The following is a 22300-nucleotide window of genomic DNA, read 5'->3' as shown; positions in this document are numbered from 1 at the left end:
GCAGGCAGGTCAGCGGTGGCAGGGCAGGCAGGGCAGTGGCAGACTGTCTGTCTCTGGCTCTCGGGAGTTTGCAGTTTATCGCAGCCCCCAGGTTTGTGAACAGTCTCTGTTTCGGCCCGCGTGTTTGAAGAATGAGCCGGAGTTCTTCAGTTCTCGGTCTCAGAGTTGTTTATTGTGTCTTATCTATAAAAATTTTTCTCCTGTCCAGCTGCGGTCCACTCAGCAGGACAGTCAGAGGCACTCTGCCTGCCCTGGGGCAGCGTTATCTCTTTATACCACAAACTGTGTATAACATGTTTACAATGGCTTCCCAATGCCTCTCTCCTATGTTAGACAGAGAGCAGGCAGGTCAGCGGTGGCAGAGCAGGCAGGTCAGCGGCAGATTGTCTCTGGACAGCCTCCTCCAGGTGTCTGGTGTTCCTGCCCTGTCCCATTGTGGTTTTCTCCTCCTTCCTGTCTCCAGGCCAGTTCTCACCACCGGTGTTCTCCTCTGAGCAGTGGCTGGGTGTCTTTCACTGCTGCACAGCTCCCTGTGAGGGATCTGCAGGGAACTCTTCCTGTCCTTCCCATGCCACACAGGGATCTGCAGGGAGCTGTTCCTGTCCTCCCTGTGCCACACAGGGATCTGCAGGGAGCTGTTCCTGTCCTCCCTGTGCCACACAGGGATCTGCAGGGAGCTGTTCCTGTCCTTCCCATGCCACACAGGGATCTGCAGGGAGCTGTTCCTGTCCTTCCCATGCCACACAGGGATCTGCAGGGAGCTGTTCCTGTCCTTCCCATGCCACACAGGGATCTGCAGGGAGCTGTTCCTGTCCTCCCTGTGCCACACAGGGATCTGCAGGGAGCTGTTCCTGTCCTTCCCATGCCACACAGGGATCTGCAGGGAGCTGTTCCTGTCCTTCCCATGCCACACAGGGATCTGCAGGGAGCTGTTCCTGTCCTTCCCATGCCACACAGGGATCTGCAGGGAGCTGTTCCTGTCCTTCCCATGCCACACAGGGATCTGCAGGGAGCTGTTCCTGTCCTCCCTGTGCCACACAGGGATCTGCAGGGAGCTGTTCCTGTCCTTCCCATGCCACACAGGGATCTGCAGGGAGCTGTTCCTGTCCTTCCCATGCCACACAGGGATCTGCAGGGAGCTGTTCCTGTCCTCCCCATGCCACACAGGGATCTGCAGGGAGCTGTTCTTGCTGTGCAGCAGGAGGAGGTGCAGGTCCATCTGTCCCCTGTGGAACAGGAGGTGTTGATCTCTCCACTGACCACTGCAGCTATGGGTGGAGTTGGTCAGGAGGCTTCCCCCAGAACAGCCACCAGGGAAGGGAACAGTGGTTGTCTGTCTTGGATCCATGTGTGCTGCTGCATCTGGGGCTCTTTGTGAGCAGGATTTAACAAAGGCTGACAAGATGCCCTTTCTCTTTGTCCACTCTTACAAGCCAAACTGAAAATTCCCATTGGAAGCAGCATGGAAATGCTTGTTTGGGGGGTGCTCTTTGGCCATGCAGGGCACTGCAGCCTCTGGAGAGAAGCTGTGGCTGCTCCTGGATCCCTGGAAGTGTCCAAGGCCAGCTTGGATGGGGCTTGGAGCAGCCGCCCATGGCAGGTGGAACAATCTGAGCTTTCAGGTTCCTTCCCACCCAAACCATCCTGGGATTCTGTGACTCTGACACTTCCCTGACAGAAGTCAAAGAGCTGCTGCAGTCTCTGCCTTCTGCATTGAACAGGAATGAGAGCCAGACCCCTGAGGGGCTGATCACAGCAAAGCCATCAAAGTCCAGTTTTGCTTTCTGGGCTGGGAGAGATGGAGAAGACTTGGCGTGTCTCAATAGCGGGTCACCATGATTAGTTAATTAGCAACCTGTGCCTTCTGTTCTGAATCTTTCTCTTCAGTTTCTTGCTATTGATTCCTTTTTTTTCACTTGTTCATGGATTTAAGACTGGATTTCTTTCAGTGCCAGGGAGGATGCAGGGTAGCACGTGTCTGTTCTGTCTGCAAGCTGGGAAAGCTCGCTGCATTGCCCAAATTCTTGCTCACCCAAAATAGAAATCGTGGCTTGTCTGACAGGAATAGCCCCAGTGAGGCTGGGGAGTGAGGAATCCCTCACCAGGACGTGCTGCAGCAGGAGCTGGAGCTTCCAGGGAGACAGGAATAGCCCTGGTGAGGCCAGGGAGTGAGGAATCCCTCACCAGGACGTGCTGCAGCAGGAGCTGGAGCTTCCAGGGAGACACAGACCCAGCCCAGGTCCAGCTGGGCCCAAGAACAAAGCAGGGACTGAGGCTCCCACTGACCATCAGGCATGGTGGCACTCTGGGGAAAAGAAGCTAAAAGTTGGGTTTTACACTGAAAAATCACACCCAGCAGAATGACCCAGGGTAGCACAGGCTTCACTGGTGAGGAAACACGATATGAGCCAGGGCTCTGCCAGCCACAGAGGTTGGGCTGGGGGTTAGGGCAGGGCCTCTGAAATTCCTGAGCCTCCCAGCTGCCATTGTAGTCAACAGCCCACCCCTGAGAGCTATTTTGGTGACCACTGCCATGACACAGGAGCTGAAGAATTTGCTGTGAGCAGGAGAGGTCTTTGTGCTCCCTGGAGGCACTTGGATGGAAGCTTTGGGCTCTGCTCTCTGGCTGTCCCTGCTCCCCTGAGGAAGGCTCTGGCTGGGGTAACAAACTCTTTTCTGAGGCATTGAGGGGAAGGGCCAGGGCTTCACTGGGGCTGTAGGAATTGAGCCCAGACAGAGCTGGGGCTGCCTCAGTCCTGCCATCAGCAAGAGCCACCCAGAGGGGCTGTGCTCACTGAGCTCTGGTGTTTGCGGGGTGCTGTGAGCGCTGGGACCCTCACAGCGTGTTCACCTGGGCAGCTGTGGTGTGACTCGGTGGCAGCACTGGGGTGGCAGCAGAGGCTGGGCCGTGGGTGGTGGGGCTCAGTGAAGTGGGGGTTGAGCTGGAGGATCTCCAGAGGTGCCTCCCTGCCCCAGCAGTTCTGTGTTCTGTGTGCTGAGGTGAGCAGGGGGAGCACGTGCTTGTACGGGTGCTGGAGGTGGGTCTGGCTGGCAGCAGCTGCAGGGAGGTGTGTGAGTGGGAGCAGGGCAGCCCCCTGGGCTGTGTGTGCACAGCAGGCTCCTCTCCCAGGAGTGACACTGAGGGTCACAGGTTGGTGGCAGAGCAGGAGAGAGGGTCGGGATGCCGTGCGGGCGTTAGCACTGGAATTCTCTCCCCTGTCCTTCAGCTGCTGTTCTGTTTTCTCTCTCCTCCTCTTTACTGTGTTCTCCTTATTTCTCTGTGACCCTTGTGTTTCCTCTCAGCCTGTTGAGTGCTCTAAGCCCAGCTGCAGCATGGAGGGTGACTGCGCCGTGCTGTCCCCACGGGGGTGGCACGGCCAGGCAGCGTCCCCGGAGCCAGCAGCAGGCACAGCCAGGCCCCCCCGGCTCCCCACGCCTCCCCTGCAGCCCCAGGCAGACCAGCAGGACCCCGAGGGCTGCCCCTTGTCCCAGGAGCAGCTGCCAGAGACGCCAGAGTGTCTGATCGACTCGCAGCCCATCCCCTTCAGTGAGAACCCCTTTGTGGTGGCCAACCGCAGGGGCAAGGCTGGCCTGGGGGGGCCTCCCCTGGGCTATGGCAGGGGGGGCGTGCTGAAGACCAGCCTGTACTCCAAGGCAAGCAGCGTGTGGTGTGTGGCATGCACTGACACAGCCTGGCCACTGCTCCCTACTAAACCCTGGCACCGGGCAGCACGGCGCCCGAGGGCCGGTCCCTGCCCTGTGTGCCCCCTCCCTGTGCCACCTGAGGGGTCCCCAGGGTCACCAGGCCGTCCCCCGGCCACTAACACACACCCTGGTGGTGGGGGTGTGGGGACAGGATGGCATCTGTGACCTCCCTGCTGTCCCCTGGGCTCTGGCTGGGAGCTGTGGTGTCCCTGCCTGCTCGGCTGGCAGCAAGGAGCTGGCAGCACTGGTGGGGATCAGTGCTGGTGCCACGCTTCTGTCCCTGGGCACAGCCCTCCTCTGCACTGTGGAAACATCTGGAAAACATCTGTAAAACACTGGTGGGGATCAGAGCTGCTGCCACACCTCTGTCCCTGAGCCTGAGCACTGCCCTTCCTAGAAAGGAGAGAATCTGGAAACCACAGTAGATCCACAGCCCAGGAGCTGCTCCTCCCAAGTGACACCACTCAGTAGCTCAAGACTTGGGAATTCCAGGGGATAACTTTGCTTTCTGTTCTGGGAAATCTGTATTTGACATTCCTGCTGTTGCACAGGGAACCCGTGGTGGAGCAGGGACTGGACCCAAAGATACCATCTTCCAGATGAGCACCACATTGCCTCTCTCCTTCTTCCTTTTTAAGCTTTTTGGGAGGTCTGAAAATCAAAGCAGCCCCACATAAATAGCCCCATACACAGCAGATCAACAAACCCAATCCTCAGCTCTAGTGATCTTGGAGGTGGTTTAGTTCCTTGTAGGAATTTCTCAGGTGTGTAGCCAGGTGAGCTCAGAGCAAGGTATCTGGAATCTCTGCTACAGTATAAACTTCAGGTCACTTCAGGCTTGGCGTGTCAAAATACTGACTTGATGGAGCTGGCCATGTGCATGGTATTAGTGACTGGGAGCTGTATGTTTGCCTGAACAGTTCCCTAAATCCCAAGTGACCTGCCTCTCCCTTAAGGCATTAGAAATCCTTGTGAAAGGTGCTCCTGGTGCTGCAGTGGGAGTGCAGGTGGTTCTGGGACACTGCTCTCTGCAGTGCAGGTGGTTCTGGAATTCTGCTCTCTGCAGTGCAGGTGGTTCCTGGGATGCTGCTCTCTGCAGTGCAGGTGGTTCTGGAATTCTGCTCTCTGCAGTGCAGGTGGTTCTGGGATGCTGCTCTCTGCAGTGCAGATGATTCCTGGGATGCTGCTCTCTGCAGTGCAGGTGGTTCTGGGACGCTGCTCTCTGCAGTGCAGGTGGTTCTGGGACGCTGCTCTCTGCAGTGCAGGTGGTTCTGGGACACTGCTCTCTGCAGTGCAGGTGGTTCCTGGGATGCTGCTCTCTGCAGTGCAGGTGGTTCTGGGACGCTGCTCTCTGCAGTGCAGGTGGTTCTGGGATGCTGCTCTCTGCAGTGCAGGTGGTTCTGGGACACTGCTCTCTGCAGTGCAGGTGGTTCTGGGATGCTGCTCTCTGCAGTGCAGGTGGTTCTGGAATTCTGCTCTCTGCAGTGCAGGTGGTTCCTGGGATGCTGCTCTCTGCAGTGCAGGTGGTTCTGGGATGCTGCTCTCTGCAGTGCAGGTGGTTCCTGGGACACTGCTCTCTGCAGTGCAGGTGGTTCTGGGATGCTGCTCTCTGCAGTGCAGGTGGTTCTGGGATGCTGCTCTCTGCAGTGCAGGTGGTTCCTGGGATGCTGCTCTCTGCAGTGCAGGTGGTTCCTGGGACACTGCTCTCTGCAGTGCAGGTGGTTCTGGGATGCTGCTCTCTGCAGTGCAGGTGGTTCTGGGATGCTGCTCTCTGCAGTGCAGGTGGTTCCTGGGATGCTGCTCTCTGCAGTGCAGGTGGTTCCTGGGATGCTGCTCTCTGCAGTGCAGGTGGTTCCTGGAATTCTGCTCTCTGCAGTGCAGGTGGTTCTGGGATGCTGCTCTCTGCAGTGCAGGTGGTTCTGGGATGCTGCTCTCTGCAGTGCAGGTGGTTCTGGGATGCTGCTCTCTGCAGTGCAGGTGGTTCCTGGGATGCTGCTCTCTGCAGTGCAGGTGGTTCCTGGGATGCTGCTCTCTGCAGTGCAGATGATTCCTGGGTTGCTGCTCTCTGCAGTGCAGGTGGTTCTGGGATGCTGCTCTCTGCAGTGCAGGTGGTTCTGGGATGCTGCTCTCTGCAGTGCAGATGATTCCTGGGATGCTGCTCTCTCCAGTGCAGGTGGTTCCTGGGATGCTGCTCTCTGGAGTGCAGGTGGTTCTGGGATGCTGCTCTCTGCAGTGCAGGTGGTTCTGGGACACTGCTCTCTGCAGTGCAGGTGGTTCCTGGGATGCTGCTCTCTGCAGTGCAGGTGGTTCTGGAATTCTGCTCTCTCCAGTGCAGGTGGTTCTGGGATGCTGCTCTCTGCAGTGCAGGTGGTTCTGGGATGCTGCTCTCTGCAGTGCAGGTGGTTCCTGGGATGCTGCTCTCTGCAGTGCAGGTGGTTCTGGGATGCTGCTCTCTGTTCAGCTGCTGGCAGCTGAGCCTCAGTGCCAGAGGTTGCTCTGGGAGCCAGGAGAGCCTTATCTCCCTCCAGCCAGGAGAGCCCTGTCTCCTGCAGCCAGGAATGGCTTTCTTTGCTCAGTGCCAGAGGAAGCTCTGGGAGCCAGGAGAGCCCTGCATCCAGGAATGGCTTTCTTTGCTCAGTGTCTATGCCCAGGAGTGTGACCCTGCCTGTGAGGGCTGGGGGAGTCAGGGAGGAGGATTCCTGGTAACCTGATCCAGCTGGGATGTGATCCCGGTGTTTAACCTCATTCCCTGGCTGCTCCTGACGCTTTTTGGCATGTGCCAGCTGCTGCTGGGCCCTGCTAACCTTGCTCCCTTGTGAAAAACGCCAATCGCTTGTTTTTAAAATTTTAAAAGCTTAATAGTAATAAAACGGTTATAAAAATAGTAATATAATTAGAGTAATAATAATTTGGATAATTTGAATTAGGACAATATGGGAAATAGAGACAAAGAGTTACAGACTTCCGGGTACCTCTTTCTGGGCAAAATAAGCCTGAAAAAGGACCCATATTAACAGAGGATTAACCCTTAAAAGCAACAGCCTGTTGCATATTCATACACCTCATCCATGATGCATAAATTCCATTCAAACACAGGATTCTGTCTGGGCAGTGTCAGCTTCTTCCTCTGAATCCTAACAGTGCCTTCGAGGCAGGAAGAAGTTCATTTCTTCTGATAATGGGGCAATAAATTCTTTTTCTCTGAAAGATTCAGGTGTCCTGTGGCCGCTATCTCACTGCAAGTCCTTTCTTTAAAAACAAGTATCCTACATAGCACAATTTCTATTTTAACAATCTTTATAACCTAAAACTATATTTAACACAGTACTTAAGAGAATTAATACAGCATTACTTTCTAACACAGCACATATAATATTCATTTGAATATTTGCGAAAGGCCAGTAATAAAATGCGCATTTTTCACATCTCTGGCAGTGCAGGGTGTCCCGTGGCCTTGGGCTGCGCAGACCCCCTCCTGCTGTGCAGTAACACTGAGCTCTGTCCTGAGCTTTGTCTTCTCTCTTTCAGGCTCCCGTGGGCGAGTCTGGGACAGGAAATTCCAGGCGTGAATCTCCCTATTCTCCCAGTAATCCTCAGGTGAGACTGCCCCCAGGACAGGTGGTGTGGGAAGGGCAGGGGGGCACTTCCAGGGGTAAAGGACGGAGGCAGCTGAGGGCAATTTCCATCCTGGAGTGACCCTGTCAGGGTGGAGGGGATCCACCAGAGAGCAAGAGAGCAGCTCCCTCCTTCAGAGTGTCCCAGAGAGCCAGAAGGGTAATTAGCTGCTCTAAATGAGCTCTGAGGGGCAGCTTAATTGCAGGGTGATGAGGAGGGGCTACAACATGTAGTTGTGAGTTTTTTGGGAATGGTCTTTTTGGACCAGTACCTTGCACAGAGATTGTTTAATTCTGGCAACTGGTGTGTGGTAAGAAATGGAGGAGTTGGGATTTGGGTCTGTAAACCAGAGCTGCCCAGGCCTGCAGGGGATGCCTGGTTCTCTCTGTGGGCCCGGTGTGGTAAGAAATGGAGGAGTCAGGGTTTGTTTGGGTCTGTAAACCAGAGCTGCCCAGGCCTGCAGAGGATGCCCTGTGTGAGCCTGGTGTGGTAGGAAATGGAGGGTTTGGGGTTTGGGTCTGTAAACCAGAGCTGCCCAGGCCTGCAGAGGATGCCCTGTGTGAGCCTGGTGTGGTAGGAAATGGAGGGTTTGGGGTTTGGGTCTGTAAACCAGAGCTGCCCAGGCCTGCAGGGGATGCCCTGTGTGAGCCTGGTGTGGTAAGAAATGGAGGAGTCAGGGTTTGTTTGGGTCTGTAAACCAGGGCTGCCCAGCCTGCAGAGGATGCCCTGTGTGAGCCTGGTGTGGTAGGAAATGGAGGGTTTGGGGTTTGGGTCTGTAAACCGGGGCTGCCCAGGCCTGCAGGGGATGCCTGGCTCTCTGTGTGAGCCTGGTGTGGTAGGAAATGGAGGGTTTGGGGTTTGGGTCTGTAAACCGGGGCTGCCCAGGCCTGCAGGGGATGCCTGGCTCTCTGTGTGAGCCTGGTGTGGTAGGAAATGGAGGGTTTGGGGTTTGGGTCTGTAAACCAGAGCTGCCCAGGCCTGCAGGGGATGCCTGGCTCTCTGTGTGAGCCTGGTGTGGTAGGAAATGGAGGAGTCAGGGTTTGGGTCTGTAAACCAGGACTGCCCAGCCTGCAGAGGATGCCTGGCTCTCTGTGTGGGCCTGGAGAGCTGCTGGGCAGGAGGTGGAGGGATCCTGCTTCAGCCACTTGTGGGTGACCCTGCCCTCAGGATCCTGCTGCAGCTCCTTGCCAGAGGCTTGCCCTCTGCAATGGGAAGTATCTTTGCTTTTGTAATTTCTTGTAGTTATGATATTTTTTGAAAAATCCTTTTTTTAGGATTTTTCTTTTTGAGAAGCTGAGAGGCTTCAGGAATAAAATGTAAACAATCATTATTTGTTGTTGTGGAATGTAACAAGTAGATCTGTTATTGGTTTTATGTAGTTGTTTTTAATTAATAGTCAATCACATTCAGCTGGCTCGGAGTCTTTGTCTGAGCCACAAGTTTTTGTTATTCTTTTTTTATTATTATTTTTAGTTAGTTTTTTGATGATTTTTTTTGTATAGTTTTAGTATAATATATATTATAAAATAATAAATTTAACTTTTTGAAACATAGAGTTATATTTTTGGGTTTTTTTTATTTTTAGACTTCTGTGGACACTGTCACAACTTCTGATGATTCTTTGCTTATAAACATTACCTTTTATCCCTTGATATTCATACTCCTTATTTATCTCTGAACGTTGCAATATCTGAGTCTTTGATCCCCCTGTTCATCCCACAGCAGGAGGTGTCACAGCTCAGTTGAGCCTTTTGAAGTTAAATGAACTTAAAGAGTTTTTTACATTTTTCTTTTACAGTCGTTGCCCATTGCTGGATTTTATACCGGGGGCTGGAGTGAATTGCCAGTTGTTCTTTGTTCTCTGTCCTTGGTCATTTTGGGTCTGTTGGTTCCTTTTGGAGTCCAGCTGTTCTCCAGCTGCTCTCCCCACAGCTGTGGCACTTCCCTGCTCCTCAGGGAACCATTTCAGCTCTTGGGGCTGGGCAGGGGCTCTGGAGGGGGACAGAGCTCTGGGGGTGAGGTAGCTGCTGGGACAGGCTGAGGAGAAGGGTCAGGAGCTGCCGCAGGAGCAGCACTTGAGTCCAGCCTCTGTTCCTTCTCAGCCCGTCCCAATCTCCCTCAGTTTTGGATCATTTAGAATTGAGTGTTCATCAGGAACCCAGCACGACTGGAAGGTGCTGTCACAGCTGAACTATTCCAATGCACTTTGTTCCAGCTGTTGACGTTTCTGACAGCAGCTGTGGTTTTTGTAAGTTTTCCTTTTATCACAAGTGCCAATTCTCTTTGTTTCTTTGAGATAGTTTTCACAGACTCCCAGGATGGTTTTGTGGGAAGGGACCTTCAAGACAATTTCATTCCAGCCCCCTGCTATGGGCAGGGACACTTCCCACTGTCCCAAGGTGTTCCCAGCCCTGTCCAGCCTGGCCTTGGACACTTCCAGGGATCCAGGGGCAGCCACAGCTTCTCTGGACACCCTGTGCCAGGGCTGCCCACCCTTGAAGGAAATAATTTCTTCCCAAAATCTCATCTAACCCTGCCTCTGTCAGTGGGAAACGATTCCCCCTTGTCCTGTCCCTCCAGGCCCTTGCCCAAGGTCCCTCCACAGCTCTCCTGGAGCCCTTTAGGGCAGTAGAAGGGGCTCTAAGGTCTCCTCCCTGCAGCCTTCTCTTCTCCAGGCTGAGCAGTCTCAGATCTCTCCTGTTTTAGGGATTCAGGAGTCTTGACTTTCCGGATGTTGCTCCAGAGCAGAAGTTCCGAGGAATTTTGTCTCTTACTCTCTGTCTCCGTCTATTTTTTAATGTTAATTCTTTGGTTTCAACATCTTGTACTCCAGCCAGAATTGACTGGCTGATTTCAGAGAATTATGTTCATTAATTAATTCATTCGGAGAATAATTTTAATTCTTTGGTTTCAACATCTTGTAGTCCAGCCAGAATCGACTGACTGATTTCAGAGAATTCCTTGAGGGAAATGGAATCCTTTGTCCCAAGTAGGCATTGGAAGGGTTGAGTAGGCACTGTGAGGGTCGAGTAGGCATTGTAAGGGTTGAGTAGGCACTGTGAGGGTCGTGCCTGCCCTGAGCTCTGCACGGGGCTGGGGGAGGCAGGAGGTGTCTGTGCTGGGTCTGTGGATGCCAGGCAGGGCAGGGGGCTCCCCTCGGGCTCCTCTCCCCTGGCAAACCCAGTCTCTCCTTTTCTCTCTCCCCTGGCAAACCCAGTCTCTCCTTTTCTCTCTCCCCTGGCAAACCCAGTCTCTCCTTTTCTCTCCCCTTCTCTCCGTGCTGCTGCCCCCTCCCCACAGGTGCCCACAGCCCCCCGGGCCCCTCACCTGGCCGGCAGGGAGACACGCTTTGTAAGTGCTGCTCGAGGTGTGCAGGGCTTTGTAAGTGCTGCTCGAGGTGTGCAGGGCTTTGTAAGTGCTGCTCGAGGTGTGCAGGGCTTTGTAAGTGCTGCTCGAGGTGTGCAGGGCTTTGTAAGTGCTGCTCGAGGTGTGCAGGGCTTTGTAAGTGCTGCTCGAGGTGTGCAGGGCTTTGTAAGTGCTGCTCATGGTGTGCAGGGCTTTGTAAGTGCTGCTCGTGGTTTAGAGCTCTCTGTAAGTGCTGCTCATGGTGTGCAGGGCTTTGTAAGTGCTGCTCATGGTGTGTAGGGCTTTGTAAATGCTGCTCATGGTGTGTAGGGCTTTGTAAATGCTGCTCATGGTGTGCAGGGCTTTGTAAGTGCTGCTCATGGTGTTCAGGGCTTTGTAAATGCTGCTCATGGTGTTCAGGGCTTTGTAAATGCTGCTCATGGTTTACAGCGCTGTATAAGGGCTGCTCGTGGTGTGCAGGGCTTTGTAAGCGCTGCTCGTGGTTTACGGTGCTGTGTAAGTGCTGCTCGTGGTGTGGAACATGCGCTCTGCCTGGTGTGCGCCTGCCCACTGCTGCACTGCACTGCTGCTGCACTGCACTGCTGCTGCACTGCACGGCTGCTGCTGCACTGCACTGCACTGCTGCACTGCACGGCTGCTGCTGCACTGCACGGCTGCTGCTGCACTGCACTGCTGCTGCACTGCACGGCTGCTGCTGCACTGCACTGCTGCTGCTGCACTGCACTGCTGCTGCACAGCTGCACTGCTGCTGCACTGCCCATTGCTGCTGCACTGCCCACTGCTGCTGCACTGCACTGCTGCTGCACTGCCCATTGCTGCTGCACTGCACTGCTGCTGCTGCACTGCACGGCTGCTGCTGCACTGCACTGCTGCTGCACTGCACTGCTGCTGCACTGCCCACTGCTGCACTGCACAGCTGCTGCTGCACTCCACTGCTGCTGCTGCACTGCCCAGCTCCTGCACTGCCCTGCGCCAGCCCCATGGCCCACGGGGGCACACGGGGGCCTGGCATCCCAACGGGGACCCGGCATCCCCATGGGGACCAAACATCCCCACAGGATCCTGGCATCCCCACGGGGACCCTACAGAGACCCAACATCCCCACGAGGACCCGGCATCTCCTCGGGGACTCAACATCCCCACGGGGACCTGGCATCCCCTTGGGGGCTCAGCATCCCCTGGGTTTCCCCGGGGAGCAGCACCCCGGTGTCACCCGAGGCTCAAGGGGCTGCTCCCTGTCAGCTGCTGCTGTGGTGGCACCGCCAGTGCTTGGGCAGGAGCTGGGGGGGAACGGCTTTGCTCGGGCTGGGGCAGGTGTGCAGGGTGGGCATGTGCCCAGGGAATGTGCCCAGGGGGTGTGCCAGGGACCAGGAGCAGGGAATGTGCCCAGGGAATGTGCCATGGACCAGGGGATGTGCCCAGGGGGTGTGCCAGGGACCAGGAGCAGGGGATGTGTCATGGGGATGTGCCCAGGGACCAGGAGCAGGGAATGTGCCCAGGGGATGTGCCCAGGGACCAGGAGCAGGGAATGTGCCCAGGGGATGTGCCCATGGACCAGGAGCAGGGAATGTGCCCAGGGGGTGTGCCAGGGACCAGGAGCAGGGGATGTGCCCAGGGGATGTGCCCAGGGACCAGGAGCAGGGGATGTGCCCAGGGGATGTGCCCAGGGACCAGGAGCAGGGAATGTGCCCAGGGGATGTGCCCATGGACCAGGAGCAGGGAATGTGCCCAGGGGGTGTGCCAGGGACCAGGAGCAGGGGATGTGCCCAGGGGATGTGCCCAGGGACCAGGAGCAGGGGATGTGCCCAGGGGATGTGCCCAGGGACCAGGAGCAGGGAATGTGCCCAGGGGATGTGCCCATGGACCAGGAGCAGGGAATGTGCCCAGGGGGTGTGCCAGGGACCAGGAGCAGGGGATGTGCCCAGGGGATGTGCCCAGGGACCAGGAGCAGGGGATGTGAGCAGGGAATGTTACCAGGAGCAGGGGATGTGCCCAGGGGATGTGCCAGGGACCAGGACCAGGGGATGTGCCCAGGGGGTGTGCCCAGGGACCAGGAGCAGGGAATGTGCCCAGGGGATGTGCCCAGGGACCAGGAGCAGGGAATGTGCCCAGGGGATGTGCCCAGGAGCAGGGGATGTGCCCAGGGGATGTGCCCAGGGACCAGGAGCAGGGAATGTGCCCAGGGGATGTGCCCAGGGACGAGGAGCAGGGGATGTGCCCAGGGGATGTGCCCAGGGGATGTGCCCAGGGGATGTGCCATGGACCAGGAGCAGGGAATGTGCCCAGGGGATGTGCCATGGACCAGGAGCAGGGAATGTGCCCAGGGGATGTGCCCAGGGACCAGGAGCAGGGAATGTGCCCAGGGGATGTGCCCAGGGACCAGGAGCAGGGAATGTGCCCAGGGGATGTGCCCAGGGGATGTGCCCAGGGACCAGGAGCAGGGGTGTGAGCAGAGACACGAGCAGGGACTGCGACCATGGACCAGGAGCTGGAGATGTGTCCAGGGACCAGGACCAGGAGCAGGGCTGTGCCCAGGAGCAGGGGATGTGAGCAGGGAATGTGACCAGGAGCAGGGGATGTGACCAGGGACCAGGAGCAGGGGATGTGAGCAGGAGACAGGAGCAGGGACTGTGACCAGGGACCAGGAGCTGGAGATGTGTCCAGGGACCAGGACCAGGAGCAGGGCTGTGCCCAGGAGCAGGGGATATGCCCAGGGAGTGTGCCATGGACCAGGAGCAGGGGATGTGCCAGGGACCAGGAGCAGGGGATGTGAGCAGGGAATGTGACCAGGAGCAGGGGATGTGTCCAGGAGCAGGGGATGTGAGCAGGGACCAGGAGCAGGGGATGTGAGCAGGAGACAGGAGCAGGGACTGTGACCATGAGCCAGGACCTGGAGATGTGTCCAGGGATCAGGAGCAGGGGCTGTGCCCAGGCTGTGCCCAGGAGCAGGGGCTGTGCCCACAAGCCAGGGCTGTCCCAGAGCTGGGGTCAGAGTTTGGAGGTTTGCAGAGCTGTGAGGGTCTCCTCACACAGCACAGGGGCTGGGAGAGGCTCATGCAGGTGGGCTGTCCTCACCTGAAGAGGCAGGTGCTGGGGGTTCTGTGGGACCTGAGCTCCCCACACAGGCTGGGCAGTGGGGCAGGGGTAAACAAAGGCTTCCAGACTCCAGATTTACCCCTGTATTTCTGTTTGCAGGCTTCCATTAACTTCATAACATCGCAGGATGACAGTAAATCAGTGAGTACAGCTGCCATGAGACCTGACTGTGCTGCCCCTGTGCATCCCCCAGCACATGGAGCTTGTTCCTTCCTCCTCTTGGCTCCTATTCTGTCTCCTCCAGTCCTCCACCATGCCTCGAGTTTGTACAAATGCATCAGGTCTCAAATATGGTCCATCTGAACACCCAGCCTAGCTGTTTTTGCAGCTTTTATTGCTGTTTCCCCTTCTGCAGGTTTTGCTGGCTTACCCAGTTCCTGTGCCACTCTCGCCACTTGCAGGTGCTTTGCTCACTTTCACACAACATCCAGCAGTGATGGTGGCATCTAGGAGAGGTTTTAGCCTCTCACCTCTGCTCCAGTAACTGCATTTCTCATCAGACCCAGTCTGGTTCACTTCCATCCACAGCTTCTGCCAATTCCCATTCCTGGCTGATGTTTCCCTCTTTCCATCCCTGGTGCTCACATTTTCTGAGCTTGGTCACACATACCTTACCCTGCCAACCCTTGTAGCTGCTGCTGGTCTGGCAGGTGCTTCCTTTTGTCCTGGCCTTCCTGCAGTCCAGTGGTGCTGTGTGACCCTTCCTTGGCTGAGTCTCCTTTGGTGTTGGCTCCAGGAGCTGGAGCAGGCAGCGCGGCCGAGGACAGGAGTGGGGGTGCATGGATTTGCATGGGTTTGTTTATTCACCTGCATGGCAGACACCTCCCTGCCCTAACTGCTCGTTTCTCTTCTCTTTCTCCCCCCTTGTCCTCCTGTGCCCTGCCCACGCTGTCCTGGCACCAGCAGACCAAGCCTGGCGTCATCCAGCCGCTCTCCCGCGTGCGACCGAGCGCTGCTGTGGCACTCAGGGCCGAGGAGGGGGACAGCCCCAACCCCTTCCAGCAGCCCCAGCCCTGCTTCAGGACCCACAGCTCTGTAAGTGGCCAGGGACCCCTCCCCAGAGCCCTGTGTCTGCCCCGGGTGGCTGCAGAGCCGTGTCAGGGGGCAGGAACCTCCCCAAGGTAGCTCTGCTTGGTGACCATGTGCCTGGTCACCCTGGTGTGGTGATCACATGTCCTGGTCACTCTGGTGTGGTGATCACATGTCCTGGTCACCCTGGTGTGGTGATCACATGTCCTGGTCACTCTGCTTGGTGACCACATGTCCTGGTCACCCTGGTGTGGTGATCACATGTCCTGGTCACTCTGGTGTGGTGATCACATGTCCTGGTCACTCTGCTTGGTGACCACGTGCCTGGTCACTCTGGTGTGGTGACCACGTGCCTGGTCACTCTGGTGTGGTGACCACATGTCCTGGTCATTCTGGTTTGGTGACCACATGTCCTGGTCACTCTGGTGTGGTGACCACGTGCCTGGTCACTCTGGTTTGGTGACCACATGTCCTGGTCATTCTGGTTTGGTGACCACATGTCCTGGTCACTCTGCTTGGTGACCACGTGCCTGGTCACCCTGGTGTGGTGATCACATGTCCTGGTCACCCTGGTGTGGTGATCACATGTCCTGGTCACTCTGCTTGGTGACCACATGTCCTGGTCACCCTGGTGTGGTGATCACATGTCCTGGTCACTCTGGTGTGGTGATCACATGTCCTGGTCACTCTGCTTGGTGACCACGTGCCTGGTCACTCTGGTGTGGTGACCACGTGCCTGGTCACTCTGGTGTGGTGACCACATGTCCTGGTCATTCTGGTTTGGTGACCACGTGCCTGGTCACCCTGGTGTGGTGATCACATGTCCTGGTCATTCTGGTGTGGTGATCACATGTCCTGGTCACTCTGGTGTGGTGACCACATGTCCTGGTCACCCTGGTGTGGTGATCACATGTCCTGGTCATTCTGGTTTGGTGACCACATGTCCTGGTCACTCTGGTGTGGTGACCACGTGTCCTGGTCACCCTGGTGTGGTGATCACATGTCCTGCTTACCCTGGTTTGGTGACCACGTGTCCTGGTCACTCTGGTGTGATCACCACGTGTCCTGGTCACCCTGGTGTGGTCACCATGTGTCCTGATTGGTTTTGAAAGGTTCATGTTCCTGGGGCTGTTTGTTGATAGGAGAGAAAAATTCAGGTGTTTTTGTCTTTGTCACGAGGCAAGACCTGTGTCCCTTCAGTATAAAAGGGGAAGGAATAGTGGAAGGTGTCTCTGCCCATGACTGGATGGGCTTTCAGTCCCTTGCCACACAAACCATGCTGGGTGAGATTCCGTGAATCCAGCCCTTCTGTCCCTGCTGGAGCTGGTGCAGTGGGATACCAGAGCAGAGACCTGATTTGCAGGCAAACAGCTGTACAGAACCCATGGAACTGGACATGGTTCACATTTCACAGCTCTCCTGACCTCACTGTGCTGTCCTTTAGCATTGTTTAGCCCTAGTCCAGGACTAAGAAAAACCAGAACCAGAACTGGGTTAGTGCAGCTGGAAGGATGAGCAGCTGGAGGGGATTTCCTTTCCAGGAGGAGGAGGAAGGTTGTGGTGACATTGCCCCCACCCCTTCCATTTCTGTGATGCTTGGAGCGGGTCCCCCCAGTGCTGCAGGAGGGCTCACAGGGAAGGTGGGTAAGGAAGGGACCAGCAAAGACAGTGACAGGCACTAGGAAAGTCCCCTCAGAGCTTGTCAGATGCTCCCCAGTAAGTGGAATTCTGCAAAGGAAAATTTGAGATCAAAGGCAGATCTCCTCCCCATCACAGATCCCTGGATCAGATCCTGGAATCACAGGGTGCTTTGGGTTGGGAGAGACCTTAAAGACCTTCCGCTAGAGGGACTCTTGTTCAGCCCTAAATAGAAATCAATGTGTGGCTGTCCTGTTCTAGCCCAAAAAGCCCTGATTCAGGTAGGCACTGGCTGGTTGAATTGGGTGTAAATCCTCAAGGACTGGGACAGCAACGTGCCCTTGGCCAGAGGATCTGTCACAACATTCCCATCAGGTCAGTGAAGGTCTGTGCCACCAAAAGCACCATTCCTTCACTGTCCATGGAACAGAACAGGCTGTGACCCTCGTGCTGCTGGGTGCAGTGTGTGTGTGCAGTGCTCTGCTCCTGCTGCTCCTGCCCGGGGCTCAGCAGCAGAGGCTGAGATTGGCTTCCCAAGGCTCACAGATCCCTTACGTGTTCCCTGACCTATTCCTTCCCTATCCCCCTCACCAGGCTCTGCAGGCCAAGAGTCAGGCTGTGTTTCCCCCGTGTGGGTTTTCCCCCAACCTGTGCTCACCTTTGCCTCCTGTCTGTCTGTCTGTCTGTCTGTCCCCGTAGCCAAAGCCATCGCCGCCGTCGCCACCGTCCCCTGACGAGGTGCCCATCAATGTCAAGCAGGCCTACAAGACCTTTGCAGCAGTGCCCCTGTCCCAGCCCCTGCTGGGGACACAGGTAACCCAGCCCTGGTGGCACCAGCCCGGGGCTCAGCAGGCCAGGACGGGGGGTGTGTGCTCTCAGGGACAGCTGGGGACACAGCGAGGGCCTGGGGGAGCTGGAGGGGCTGGGGATGGGATGGTCCCCCTGGCAGGGTCCAGTGTGTGTCAGGTCCTGCTGGAGTGTGTGGATGGTGCAGATGTTCACCCTGGCAGGGTCCTGTGTGGGTGATGCAGATGTTCACCCTGGCAGGGTCCTGTGTGGGTGATGCAGATGTTCACCCTGGCAGGATCCTGTGTTGGTGATGCAGATGTTCACCCTGGCAGGGTCCTGTGTGGGTGATGCAGATGTTCACCCTGGCAGGGCCCTGTGTTGGTGATGCAGATGTTCACCCTGGCAGGATCCTGTGTTGGGGATGGGATGTTCACCCTGGCAGGGCCCTGTGTGGGTGATGCAGATGTTCACCCTGGCAGGATCCTCTGTTGGGGATGGGATGTTCACCCTGGCAGGATCCTGTGTTGGGGATGGGATGTTCACCCTGGCAGGGTCCTGTGTTGGTGATGCAGATGTTCACTCTGGCAGGATCCTGTGTTGGTGATGCAGATGTTCACCCTGGCAGGGCGCTGTGTTGGTGATGCAGATGTTCATCCTGGCAGGATCCTGTGTGGATGATGCAGATGTTCACCCTGGCAGGATCCTGTGTTGGGGATGGGATGTTCATCCTGGCAGGGCCCTGTGTGGGTGATGCAGATGTTCACCCTGGCAGGGCCCTGTGTGGGTGATGCAGATGTTCATCCTGGCAGGGTCCTGTGTTGGTGATGCAGATGTTCACCCTGGCAGGGCCCTGTGTTGGTGAGATGTTCACCCTGGCAGGATCCTGTGTTGGGGATGCAGATGTTCACCCTGGCAGGATCCTGTGTTGGGGATGGGATGTTCATCCTGGCAGGGCCCTGTGTGGGTGATGCAGATGTTCACCCTGGCAGGGTCCTGTGTTGGTGATGCAGATGTTCACCCTGGCAGGGTCCTGTGTTGGTGATGCAGATGTTCACCCTGGCAGGATCCTGTGTTGGGGATGGGATGTTCACCCTGGCAGGGTCCTGTGTTGGTGATGCAGATGTTCATCCTGGCAGGATCCTGTGTGGATGATGCAGATGTTCACCCTGGCAGGATCCTGTGTTGGGGATGGGATGTTCATCCTGGCAGGGCCCTGTGTGGGTGATGCAGATGTTCACCCTGGCAGGATCCTGTGTGGATGATGCAGATGTTCATCCTGGCAGGATCCTGTGTTGGGGATGGGATGTTCACCCTGGCAGGATCCTGTGTTGGTGATGCAGATGTTCACCCTGGCAGGGCCCTGTGTTGGTGATGCAGATGTTCACCCTGGCAGGGTCCTGTGTGGATGGTGCAGATGTTCACCCTGGCAGGATCCTGTGTTGGTGATGCAGATGTTCACCCTGGCAGGGCCCTGTGTTGGTGATGCAGATGTTCACCCTGGCAGGGTCCTGTGTGGATGGTGCAGATGTTCACCCTGGCAGGATCCTGTGTGGGTGATGCAGATGTTCACCCTGGCAGGATCCTGTGTGGGTGATGCAGATGTTCACCCTGGCAGGATCCTGTGTTGGTGATGCAGATGTTCACCCTGGCAGGGCCCTGTGTTGGTGATGCAGATGTTCATCCTGGCTTGGTGCTGTCTGTGTCAGGTCCTGCTGGAGTGTGTGGATAGTGCAGGTGTTCATCCTGGCAAGGTCTGTGTCAGGTCCTGGAAGCTCATGGCATCTCAAGCATTGTTGTTCTCCCTGTACATTGGGATACTGGTCTACAGCCATGCAAAGGAACTCTGAAATTCCAGACTCCAGGGCCAGGCTAAACCTGTGCTGAGACATTTTTGTATAGATTTTGATCTTCACTGGGATTCTTCCTTTTCCCTGCCACCTAGCTGAATCCTGGAACAGTCCAGGCTAGCTGAGAACTTGGAGGTCATTGTGTCAGTTCCCTCTGCAAAGCAGGGCAGCCTTGGGTGTTGAAATCCTGGAATCCCAGAATCCTGGAACATCCTGAGTTGGAAGGGTCCCACAAGGATCATCAGGTCCAGCTCAGGACACCCCCAGGAACCCCACCATGGGCCTAAGAGCATTGGTCAAACATCTCCAGAGTGGTAGGAGGTTGCTCAGGCAGATCCACTCAAGTTCTGAATTCTGAATTAGTTTTTGGAGCGTTTGGATAAAGCCAGAGATCATCTCCTTGCTCTCTCTTTTTGGGTCATTTCAGTTTGTCTAATTGTAAAACTTCCTTCTTTCCCATAACCAGTTTGCAGTTCTCAGTTTGCCCCTATGGATTCCTGGTTAACAGATGGATTTTGGGGATCAGTTTCCTCCCCCTGTAGTTTTGTTCATCCAATATTCTGTTATGCATCCCACTAAATACAGATTTCAGTCTTTCTGACGGCATCTCTGCTTCTTTAAAGTAAATTTTGGGTGGTTGTGTCTTTGATGTAAGCAAAGTGTGAGTGGCTCCTGCCAGCTCCTGTGAACCCCCTCCAGCCCTAGCTCAGCCCCTGCTCCTGTTTGCTGCCTGTTCCCTGTGATTCTCAGTTTCTGCCTTCAGAAGTTGTCACACCTGGTTCTGTTTAACCCTCAGTTTACCATAAATCCTCATTCCTGACCATTGCTAAGCCTTGTTAAATCTGTGTGAATTCTGGGACAGCCTGGGGACCTGTGTCAGCTGTCTGGCCTTGGGGCACACGGCTGGAACCTCTCCGTTTGGAACATGCTTGTTTCTCTCTGTCCTTAGGAACTGTCTGGTCAGAGCAGCACAGAAAACACCAAACTGGCCTTGGAGGTGAGTGCTGGGGCTGGGAAGGGTGGGAGTCATGGGGGTGTGGGTGGGGAGAAGGGGTCACGGTGTGGGAGGGCTGGGGAGGAGGAGAGGATGGGGCAGAGTGAGAACTGAGGGGATGGGGCAAACTGAGAACTGAGGGGATGGGGCAAACTGAGAACTGAGGGGATGGGGCAGAGTGAGAGCTGAGGGGATGGGACAGAGGGAGAACTGAGGGGATGGGGCAGAGTGAGAACTGAGGGGATGGGGCAGAGGGAGAACTGAGGGGATGGGGCAGAGTGAGAACTGAGGGGATGGGGCAGAGTGAGAACTGAGGGGATGGGGCAAACTGAGAACTGAGGGGATGGGGCAAACTGAGAACTGAGGGGATGGGGCAGAGTGAGAGCTGAGGGGATGGGACAGAGGGAGAACTGAGGGGATGGGGCAGAGTGAGAACTGAGGGGATGGGGCAGAGGGAGAACTGAGGGGATGGGGCAGAGTGAGAACTGAGGGGATGGGGCAGAGGGAGAGCTGAGGGGATGGGGCAGAGTGAGAACTGAGGGGATGGGGCAGAGGGAGAGCTGAGGGGATGGGGCAAACTGAGAACTGAGGGGATGGGGCAAACTGAGAACTGAGGGGATGGGGCAGCTGGCAGAGAAGGGATGGGGTGGCATGGGGAGAGTGGGCAGTGCTGGCTCTGGGTGCCCCATGGTGTCCCTGGGTGTCCCATGGTGTCCCTGGGTGCCCCATGCTGTTCCTGGGTGCCCCATGCTGTCCCTGGGTGCCCCCTGTCCCTGGGTGGGCAGTGCTATCCCTGGGTGCCCCATGCTGTCCCTGGGTGCCCCATGCTGTCCCTGGGTGCCTCCTGTCCCTGGGTGCCCCATGCTGTCCCTGGGTGCCCCATGTTCCTGGGTGCCCCATGCTGTCCCTGGGTGCCCCATGTTCCTGGGTGCCCCATGTTGTCTCTGGGTGCCCCATGCTGTCCCTGGGTGCCTCCTGTCCCTGGGTGCCTCCTGTCCCTGGGTGCCCCCTGTCCCTGGGTGCCCCATGGTGTCTCTGGGTGCCCCATGCTATCCCTGGGTGCCCCATGCTGTCCCTGGGTGCCCCATGGTGTCTCTGGGTGCCCCATGCTATCCCTGGGTGCCCCATGCTGTCTCTGAGTGCCCCATGCTGTCCCTGGGTGCCCCCTGTCCCTGGGTGCCCCATGCTGTCCCTGGGTGCCCCATGGTGTCCCTGGGTGCCCCATGGTGTCTCTGGGTGGTCAGTGCTGTCCCTGGGTGCCTCCTGTCCCTGTGTGCCCCCTGTCCCTGGGTGCCCCATGGTGTCCCTGGGTTCCCCATGCTGTCCCTGGGTGCCCCATGGTGTCTCTGGGTGCCCCCTGTCTCTGGGTGCCCCCTGTCTCTGGGTGCCCCATGGTGTCTCTGAGTGCCCCATGCTGTCCCTGGGTGCCCCATGCTGTCCCTGGGTGCCCCATGTCCCTGGGTGCCCCATGCTGTCTCTGGGTGCCCCATGCTGTCCCTGGGTGCCCCATGGTGTCCCTGGGTGCCCCATGGTGTCCCTGGGTGCCCCATGTCCCTGGGTGCCCCATGCTGTCCCTGGGTGCCCCCTGGGCCTGGGTGCCCCATGCTGTCTCTGAGTGCCCCATGCTGTCCCTGGGTGCCCCATGCTGTCCCTGGGTGCCCCATGGTGTCTCTGGGTGCCCCATGCTGTCTCTGGGTGCCCCATGGTGTCCCTGGGTGCCCCATGTCCCTGGGTGCCCCATGCTATCCCTGGGTGCCCCATGCTATCCCTGGGTGCCCCATGCTATCCCTGGGTGCCCCATGGTGTCCCTGGGTGCCCCCTGGGCCTGGGTGCCCATGTGTGCCCCACGTGCAGCAGTCTGGCTCTTGCAGGTGGCCGCACACAGCCCTGGGGGCCAGCACAGCCCTGAGCAGAGGTCCTTCCGTGAGAGGCAGAAGTATTTTGAGATTGAGGTGAAGCAGCAGCACCTGGACAAGCCTCCCAAGCGCGTGTCCCTGGTGGGGGAGGACGACCTGAAGAAGATGAAAGAGGAGGAAGGTACGTAGCAAGGTGTGCTCAGAGGTTTGTCCTGCTAAGGGATTCCTTTCCCACAGAAATGCAGCACTTCCAGAAGCCCCTGGGTGGTTATTGTAAGGCCTGGGAATGATTTGAAGTGAATGCTGAGGAATTCTGTGCATGCTGCAGTGATACTTCCTGGGCTGGTGAAGTGCTGTAGTTTCAG

At 56.8% G+C, this 22300-nt stretch overlaps 1 protein-coding gene across 12 annotated transcripts in view; it reads left to right on the top strand.

Annotated features, from left to right (window-relative positions):
* Window positions 1-22300, top strand: part of LOC118700089 (protein scribble homolog) — a 68310-nt gene that overhangs the window by 23391 nt on the left and 22619 nt on the right. For 6 of the 12 annotated variants that reach the window (XM_036404426.2, XM_036404424.2, XM_036404419.2 and 3 more), the window contains 7 exons: window positions 7234-7302; window positions 10621-10671; window positions 13882-13923; window positions 14686-14817; window positions 17149-17262; window positions 20035-20082; window positions 21951-22116. In XM_036404426.2, the coding sequence (XP_036260319.1) occupies window positions 7234-7302; window positions 10621-10671; window positions 13882-13923; window positions 14686-14817; window positions 17149-17262; window positions 20035-20082; window positions 21951-22116 (622 nt within the window). The remainder of the gene's footprint in view (window positions 1-7233; window positions 7303-10620; window positions 10672-13881; window positions 13924-14685; window positions 14818-17148; window positions 17263-20034; window positions 20083-21950; window positions 22117-22300) is intronic. The other 6 variants (XM_036404420.2, XM_036404425.2, XM_036404422.2 and 3 more) reach the window with 6 other exon arrangements.

This window comes from Molothrus ater, chromosome 1, assembly GCF_012460135.2.
Source record: "Molothrus ater isolate BHLD 08-10-18 breed brown headed cowbird chromosome 1, BPBGC_Mater_1.1, whole genome shotgun sequence".
NCBI classification, from domain to species: domain Eukaryota; kingdom Metazoa; phylum Chordata; class Aves; order Passeriformes; family Icteridae; genus Molothrus; species Molothrus ater.
Note: the sequence above shows the minus strand (reverse complement) of the source record. Positions and strands in the feature narration are given on the sequence as shown.